This window comes from Megalops cyprinoides, chromosome 10 (genome assembly GCF_013368585.1).
Source record: "Megalops cyprinoides isolate fMegCyp1 chromosome 10, fMegCyp1.pri, whole genome shotgun sequence".
NCBI classification, from domain to species: Eukaryota; Metazoa; Chordata; class Actinopteri; order Elopiformes; family Megalopidae; genus Megalops; species Megalops cyprinoides.
In genome coordinates this window covers 9,648,001-9,656,582 of record NC_050592.1, presented here as the reverse complement: position 1 = coordinate 9,656,582, position 8,582 = coordinate 9,648,001, and the positions used below count along the sequence as shown (strand labels likewise).

The 8,582-nt window shown below is 47.7% G+C and overlaps 1 protein-coding gene across 1 annotated transcript in view; it reads right to left on the bottom strand.

The window, feature by feature from the left end:
* mdc1 (mediator of DNA damage checkpoint 1) overlaps positions 1–8,118 on the bottom strand; it is a 13,570-nt gene extending 5,452 nt beyond the window's left edge. Inside the window, exons 1-8 of the mRNA XM_036538656.1 lie at positions 8,072–8,118; positions 6,937–7,072; positions 5,863–6,504; positions 5,637–5,718; positions 4,141–5,324; positions 2,310–2,369; positions 680–1,776; positions 1–100 (exon numbers count right to left, since the gene is read on the bottom strand). The exon at positions 1–100 is cut by the window's left edge and continues 1,610 nt beyond it. Coding sequence (XP_036394549.1) covers positions 1–100; positions 680–1,776; positions 2,310–2,369; positions 4,141–5,324; positions 5,637–5,718; positions 5,863–6,504; positions 6,937–7,066 — 3,295 coding nt within the window. The 5' untranslated portion in view covers positions 7,067–7,072; positions 8,072–8,118. The remainder of the gene's footprint in view (positions 101–679; positions 1,777–2,309; positions 2,370–4,140; positions 5,325–5,636; positions 5,719–5,862; positions 6,505–6,936; positions 7,073–8,071) is intronic.
* Positions 8,119–8,582: the final 464 nt, after the last annotated feature.

The window sequence follows — 8,582 nt, the reverse complement described above, 5'->3', positions numbered from 1 at the left end:
CTTCTCTTTCTCTCTGCTCCCTCTCCAATCTTTCTTTCTCTTCTCTTTCTCTCTCTAGTCTTTCTTCCTCTTCTCTTTCTCTCTGCAGTCTTTCTTTCTCTTCTCTTTCTCTCTCTAGTCTTTCTTTCTTCTCTCTTTCTCTCTGTTCCCTCTCCAATCTTTCTTTCTCTTCTCTTTCTCTCTGCAGTCTTTCTTTCTCCTCTCTTTCTCTCTGCTCCCTCTCCAATCTTTCTTTCTCCTCTCTTTCTCTCTGTTCCCTCTCCAATCTTTCTTTCTCTTCTCTTTCTCTCTCTAGTCTTTCTTTCTCCTCTCGTTCTCTCTGTTCCCTCTCCAATCTTTCTTTCTCTTCTCTTTCTCTCTGCAGTCTTTCTTTCTCCTCTCTTTCTCTCTGTTCCCTCTCCAATCTTTCTTTCTCTTCTCTTTCTCTCTGCTCCCTCTCCAATCTTTCTTTCTCTTCTCTTTCTCTCTCTAGCCTTTCTTCCTCTTCTCTTTCTCTCTGCAATCTTTCTTTCTCTTCTCTTTCTCTCTGCAGTCTTTCTTCCTCTTCTCTTTCTCTCTGCTCCCTCTCCAATCTTTCTTTCTCTTCTCTTTCTCTCTGCAATCTTTCTTTCTCCTCTTTTACTCTCTCTAGTCTTTCTTTCTCCTCTTTTTCTCTCTCTAGTCTTTCTTTCTCTTCTCTTTCTCTCTCTTCTCTCTCCAGCCTTTCTTTTTCTTCTCTTTCTTGATTTTCCTTCTCCAATGTCATTGTTCCCTCACTGTCTCGGTCCTGTCTCTGTTGTATCATATTCTTTGCTTTCCTCTTCCCAACCCCCTTGCTCTTCCCCTCTGTGCCCTTGTCCTCCTCTTCCTCCCTGTCTTCAGCCTCCAGTGGCATTACTCTTCTCCTCCCTCCTCCTCTTGTAGCTTTCTCTGCTTTAATCTTCCCTCGAGTCTGTCTCTTCGGAGGCTCCAAAGAGTCCCCTTCCTCCTCTTTTCCATCTGCTCTCTTGCTCCTGCTCCTGCTACTTCTGCTGGTCGCTGCAACCTCCTCTGGCTCTTTGGCTCTTCCCCTCTGGGATCTCCTCATCCGTTTTTGTGATGAGGCTTTCGCCTCTTCTTCCTCTTCCTCCTGTTCCTCTTCCCCCTCCTCCTCCTCCTCCTCCTCCCTCACTCCCACTCCCATCTGCAAGGCAGATACAGGCTGAGTGTCAGCAGTGGAGAGGTGAGAGTTGCTGTGGGGATCCACTGGCTGGGTCTCTGCCTCCTCATCTGCCACTGTCCTCACCTGAACCTCACCAGTGTACGCCTGAGTGGCGTCCAGCTCCTCATCCTCCTCTGTCTCTGCACCGCCTCCTCTGTGTGGACTGGAGACAGTGGGACACATTCCATGCACATTGTCCCCATAGGCTTGCGTGGGCATTATATCCAAGTCCATCTCCACGGAGTCCCCTCTGGGAGGAGGGGCCTCCTCATAGGCTTGGGTGGCGTCCATTTCCGCCTCCTCCTCACCCTGGCTGACAACCTGGGTGCTCTGTGTAGCCGAGACCTGCAAGCGACTGCTGTCAGACAGACCCAGCTGGAAGGAGAAGGCCTGGGTGGGCTGGTCCTCAAAGTCCTCTGACAGGGAAGAGTCTGAGGAGCAAAGCTGGGTGGCGTCCGATGCAGTGTCCCTCAGATGACTGCTCTGGGGACCATCAGACCCGAAGCACTGGGTTTCAGCAACAAATACCTCTTCTGTACTGTCTCCCTGGCTGTCCTCAAGAGGCTTGGCCTTCAGGACTGGAGGGACAGACGGACCTTGGTGTGGAAGGACACAGAAGAGGTTAATGTCACTGAGATAACAGGTATAAAGAGACTGTCCTGGCATGTAATGGCAGGTGGAGCACAGCAAATTACAAGGATAGCATGGCATCGCACACTAAATGCAGCACAGCGGAAACAATAAAACAGCTAACATTTTAAAACAGAAAGAGTGTTTTTAAATAATACATTTAATAATATATTGTCTTACTGCAACAACCTAAGTACTGAAGCGAGACGAATGCAATCTCCAGTGACATCATTCAAGCAGCTCACAGGTGCCCAATGAATCACAGCATACCTAAGAGTGGTGAGATGATGAAACCCTGGCTGACCTCCCCCTTAACTAAGCTATGACTAAGCTATTCTGTTCTGTCACTATGGGATCCTGGCCATTGGTGGCAAATGACACAGCCAGTTTCACACCTGTGATGTGGGGCTCAGCTGCTGTCAAAGCGAATGCCTTGCCAACTGAGCCACTCAGGACCCTTTTAAATAATATTTAAGTGGTCATTAGAATGGTCACTCACGCATGAAGGGATCTGAGGGACAGAGGAAGGCCTGCGTCTCCAGTTCCTCTTCCTGTACAACTGCAATGTGGAGGGTCAAAGGTTAAGAGGGTTAAGGTTAAAAACCTTGTGTTTTGTGTTTGTTTTCTGAGAAGAACAAAATGATCTGCCAATAGGTAATAGTTTGTTTGGGGCAGGGACAGGAACGCTACAAGTAATTGTGATCACACGACAGCAACATTACAAAACAACGTTTCTAATTTAGCCACAACAAACTGTCAGTAATGCCTTGGCAGAAAGACATTAATATTTAAAAATAACTGTGGGGTGGCAGTGTAGCATAGTGTTTGAGGAGCAGGACTCGTAACTAAAACGTTGCAGGTTCGATTCCCCACGGGGGCACTCCTGCTGCAACCTTGGGCAAGGTACTTAGCCCACAGTTGCCTCAGTAAATATCCAGCTGTATCAATGGATAACATTGTAAAAATCTGTAACTGATTTAAGTTTCTCTGAATAAGAGCATCTGCTAAATGCCAATAATGTAATGTCTATCCTTTGCATAAAAGCAGCTAATTTTCATTCTGCTGCACAGAGTGTTTCTTGTCTTCCTCTCATCAGATTATAAAATAAATGTCTTTACCACAGCTGGTCTCACCAAATACATTCCTGTGGCAAATGAGCTCCAGCAGATTTAACATTTACATTAATTAAAACATGGTGAAATACAATACTGAGATATATTTCATTAGTACACATAAACAAGTCAGTACGTCCTTTTCTCACAATTTCGTCGAGCCAAAAAAAACAAGCCAAGAGTTTTTGGACTGTTCATTCTCGTACACCCCAGGGGTGCTGAAGAGTGCCTGCCTTTTACACGTATTAGACCAGCTGGTGTAAATCTCCTCTGTGGAGTTTACACAAAAACTCCAAAGCTCCTTGCCAAGCAGAAAGAAGATGGATTGTACAGGCTTTGAGTGAATGAGACATACACTGGGCACACAGTGGAATCGCAGACTAGGCCAGCACTGAGAACAAACAGTGAGAACGGCAATGGGAGAACGCTAAATAAAGACATCTTTGTAACAGAACAGTCACAAGTGAAATCTAAGAAAGAATGTGAATAGCCTGTTTAAATCATAATCTGAGGAGTGGCAAACTGAACTATTCCGAGTGTACAGACAGATTTTTATGTTCACACTCAGTTTGACTTCCCTTCACTCAAATCAACAGGTTTTGAAAATTTTCATCAGATGGCATCTGATATGATTTTCTGTTGAGAGTGAGGAGACAGAGCAACACAGATAGAGTGCAACCTGACTTTTTTTTTTCTTCATTTTTTCATTCTCTACCCAATTTGGAATGGCCAATTCCCCGAATTTTTGGAATGCCCAATTTGTCATCGATGTTCAGTCCCATTGCACAACCCCCACTGCCAATCCGGGAGAGCGTGGACAAGCACGTGCCCTCCTCCGAGACACGTGATGTCAGCCGCTGCTTCTTTTCGCACTGCGGTCCACAAGCTAAGCCAGCACAGAGATGGGTCGGAGGAAGACATTCCGTATGCAGCTTTGGCATGTGGACCACAGGCGCCCGATCGACCAGCAGGGGTCGCTGTTGCTAATGGGACTGAAGCCCCTGCCGATGTACCCACCCCTATTCCCGGCAGAACGAAGCCAATGTGTTCCACAGGCAGAACACATTGCCTGTGAGCTCCCGATCACTGTCGGCTAGTGACACGGCTGGGATCGAACCCGGGCCATAGTGTTCAGTCTACACTCAGAACGAGTGCTTTTACCGACTGAGCTGCTCGGGAGCCGAGAGTGCAACCTAACTTGAAGAATGAGAGCCCTACCTGGTGCCAGGGGTGTGGAGCACTTTGGTTCAACAACACCAGGGGCCAAGAGACCCCCGATGCCCTTCACACTGGGCGAGCCCTGAGCCTCCCCCACTCGCTCTGCGCTTGTCTCCTCCGCTGCATCCTCGACGTCCGTGTCACTGTCCAGGTTGAAATCTCTGGGGTCGATGTTGGCTTTGGGCGAAGACTGCAGCCTGGCAGGGCCTGAGTCCTCCATGTCGGTGTCGCTGTCGGCCTCGGGACGGGCGGCGGGCACCACCGTGGCGGTCTGGGAGCCAGAGCGAGGCTGGGACCCTGACCCCGCCTCAGCGGCAGGAGGGCACGGTTCCGCCGCGTCCTGTTCTGCATCCGTGTCGCTGTCAGACAGGATCTCCAAGCCTTTCCCCGCGGCGGTCGCCGGGGCTTCGGCTTTGGGGACAAGCACTGCCGCGTCGCCGTCCTCTGCGTCTGTGTCGCTGTCAAAGTGCAAGGCCTGAGGCTTCAGTACGGCAGCATCTGGTGGACTGGTGCTGAAATTCACCCCAGACCTGGGGGGATCCTCTGCAGTTTCTTCCAGGTCTGTGCCACCTGTGCCAGACCTAGTCACGCCGTCTGTGTCCTCCTCCACGTCAGTATCACTGTCCAAATGGAATTCCAGAGGGTTTACTGCAGGAACTGGGGATGGTCTCGCACCCGAGTCCAAAGCAGCCTTACACTCCCCAGATCCAGGGAGATTTCCCACTTCCTCCTCCCCCTCTACATCTGTGTCACTGTCCATATTCAAAATGGGCACACCTTTGCTGAGACCAGCTGGTGCTAATGTTCCATTGGGTTTCACAGTCTCCTTATTCATCGGGGAACTGCCATGCTCTCTGTGTTGGGAGTTTTTTTGTCCTGCCTCCCCCTGGCCCTCTACATCAGGGTCACTGTCTGGGATGAGAGCAGTGACCAGGTCTGGGGTCTTGCTGTGCTGAGAGACATCATGTCTCCCTTCCCCCTCACACACACCCTTCTCCACAGACGCACCTCCCAGCAGCACACTCTCCTCCGAATCACTGTCATCCACAATAACCCGTGGCGTCTTTTTCTTTTTCTTCAGTTCATTTGGCACTTTCTCCTCCACCTCTGTTTGGTTCAGGCTCACTTTTTGCTCAGAGGTGTCATTCACCGAGGAGGAGGGAGTGACAGAGTCCTCATTGTCGCTGTGTAAAATGGTAGAATGGAGGGGGTAAAAGAGAAGCAGTCAGGTCAGTGAATGCACACACAATGAAAAAAAGTCCCCTTGTGTCCTAACAACACAAGACACCATGCTAACAAACAATTATGTTGTAACTCACTACATTGTATTAGCAGTACAGGACATAAAATATCAGAATATCAGAAGTCAGAAAGTACAAATACACATAATTGATGATGTTATATCACTGTAAATTTTACAAGGAAAGCTACACTACACACTACAGAAATATAAACGTAATTATTTGGAATTGCCTTATTTCTTAATGACATGTTACCTCTCTGGGACAATTTTGCTTGCGGGAGTCAGGAAAGCAGAGCATGATGGGCCAGATGTTTGAGGGGAGTCTGAATGAGACACTGATGTAGAGAGAGAGAAGATAAACAGAATACAGAATTCACATCGACACAAGGTGGCAACTACTTTATATGGAGTAACCCAAGGCACACTGCAACCGTATGAAATGTAGAATATAATAACGTAGCAAGAGTACCAGCGTTTACCTAACATCCGTGTCCTTCTTTCTCTCCTTCCGCCTCTCTCTCCATCGGAGTCAGATTCTGACTCTGGGACCAGTGTCAGTTCCGGTTCTTTTGGAGTTTGTTCTAAGGTCAGGGGTTTGGCCCGTGGAACGTTTGGCGTTGATACTTCACTCTCCGATCTACGCCCCTCGGTCCTTTGTCCTGTGATATTCTTCGCAGCGCTGATATCGTTCACTGCCCCACTCTCTTTCTCCGTCCGGGCCTGTCTCCCCGAACCTCGTCCCCTCCCTCTACCTCCACGCTTGCCTCTTCCTCTGCCCCTCTCAGCCTCTGTCTCCACCGGACACCCCACTTCACCCCCTGCTTCTCCCAGCCCCACGCTGACGTACTGGCAGGGCAAGTCAGCCAGGACCACGCTCTCCCCCTCGCCAAGGGCGTATCTGACATTGGGCGTCAGCCGAAACCTCCCCTTCCTCGTCCCGTTCATGCTGCCCAGGTCCCACAGCAGGGCCTCCATGATGACGTCGTCACGGTACCCGTCTCCAGGGAAGAGGGTGAGAGAGATGACGGCGTGCTGCTTGGACACAGAGCGGGCAGGGAGGGGATGGGAGCAGGACGAGGGGTCACGTCCCAGCATGTTGTCGCCAAGGAAGAGTGGAATGTCTGCAAGAGACAGACAAGAAGGACCAAAAAATAGCGTTGGAAGTGTAATGAGGGGAAGAAAGATTTCAAATACTATTCGCACAATACACTGACTAGACCAGATGCATTAGTCAGTAACACTGGCACATTACATTACATGTGTTTAGCAGACACTCTTACCCAGAGTGACTTCCAGCACAATAGAAATATAAGTGCCTAAGTTATGTAGCAACAGGCTCACAACACTCCCAGACCAGTGAGTGTGAGCATAACACCATTCCACAAGTTAACTTGTGCAGTCTGACTCTGAATCTAAATCTGACACATTGAAGAATTTCCAACAAATTGTTCAGCCTGAATAGGCTGACCGTGTGACAGAGGTTAAACAGCAGTGAAATGCTGGTTTATCCAAACTGCATACAGAAGGGTCGGTGTCTTTGGTGGCTGACTCACCAGTCTCAGGAAAGTGGTCATTTTTGAAGACTCTGAGTTTGGCCAGTGGCTTTCCCTCCTTCCCTAAGGCTTCCTCCTGCCCAGCCTCCTCTTCCAAGACACAGTCCTCCAGTAGCTGGGTCGCCTCCATCCCCTCCTTCAGGTAGGAGAAAGAGGGGGAGAACAAGTGAGACAGGAGGGGAATCTGGGGGTGAGATGTCTTCACAGATCATGAGGCAGTAGCTGGACCATGAGCGAGTTTGCTATGCGAGTGAAACTTTGGTTACTCTGCAGTGAATTATTGTAAAAACTGTAATATTCAAATGCTTAAATTTTGTTAAAGACTAAGTAATACACTTGTTCTTTTGTGGTTTTACAGTTAATATAATTCTAAGATGCAGTGGGTTCAATAAATTAAGTACAATATTGTGCACATTTACAGTGATCAGACCTGTTGAACCACCGACGACGGAGATCAGACTTATTTGGCCCATATCAAAGACTACACAATTTAGCCTTGATACTGAATTACAGCAAACAGCCACTTAAACTATATTTCCCTTCAGACTTAAGCTAAACGGTAACATTAGCTAGATCCTAAAAAGTAGCTGACCGGCTAAGTTTCCTGTAAGGTTAGTTCTCCAGATCCCACACATTAGCTAGCTAACTGTCGAGTCCAACTTGTACACAATACATACCACATAGATAATTACTTGGCTAGTTGGCTGACGTTAAGTACAAAAATGTACGTATAATTCCGCTCGATCAAATAAAAACAGCATTAGCAGCAGCTAACTAGCCCCAGACTTGTCAACTGGTCTGGCTGTGGTGCCATTATTTGAGTTCACATCAAATAATGCCAATCGTAGCGACGTTACAACTAAATCAGTGTGTTTTGCATCTGAAACAGATCCAAAACACACGGATATCAAGCCAAATCAGTGAAAACAAAACGATCTTGCACAATAAAAAGCGTTATTCTCGAATAGTAGCTTTGAGGCATGCTTGGGCATGTACAAGCGACTGTCTATTTCTACGATATGGCCCGAAATAGGTACGATTAGAACATAGATGAAACATGTATGGGGCATTGTTTCTAGCATGTCAAATATTTATTAAGTGCGCTGATCTTTTCAAGAGCAAATGCAAAACTTACCTCACCTGATTTTTACTGTGGAAACACGTACCTACAATGGATGAAGCTGTAGTTTCCTGAAAAAGTTACGTTAAAGTGATTCATGTGTCGATTGGTCAAAGCAAACGTCAATTATAGAAATTCCAATAGGCGATTGGATAGATTCTGTCAGTCTAAGAATTGAAGACTCTGATTGGGTATTGGTGAACACTGGGGTCTCTTTACAAACTTCCCCGCGAGGTTGGCGCTATTTGGTGCAGGCGGGGGGAGGGACCTGCCTGCACGGATGGTGGTGTTGACTGTTGAACCATTTCTAATTAGTTAGAGGTAAAATCCCGTAAACTGTTTAAGATTAGTGCTTATCTTTTGTCACCACGTCTGCGTGGGCATTGACCGCAGGCAAACAGAGCCAAAAGTGAAGGTTAATTAGTTAGCATTGGTGGTGTGAACGTCCGATTGTGATTCTGGTCAGAAGAAAAGCGGAGTGCAAAATAATAATGATCACAATACTGAGCAGAAACACTACGGTACC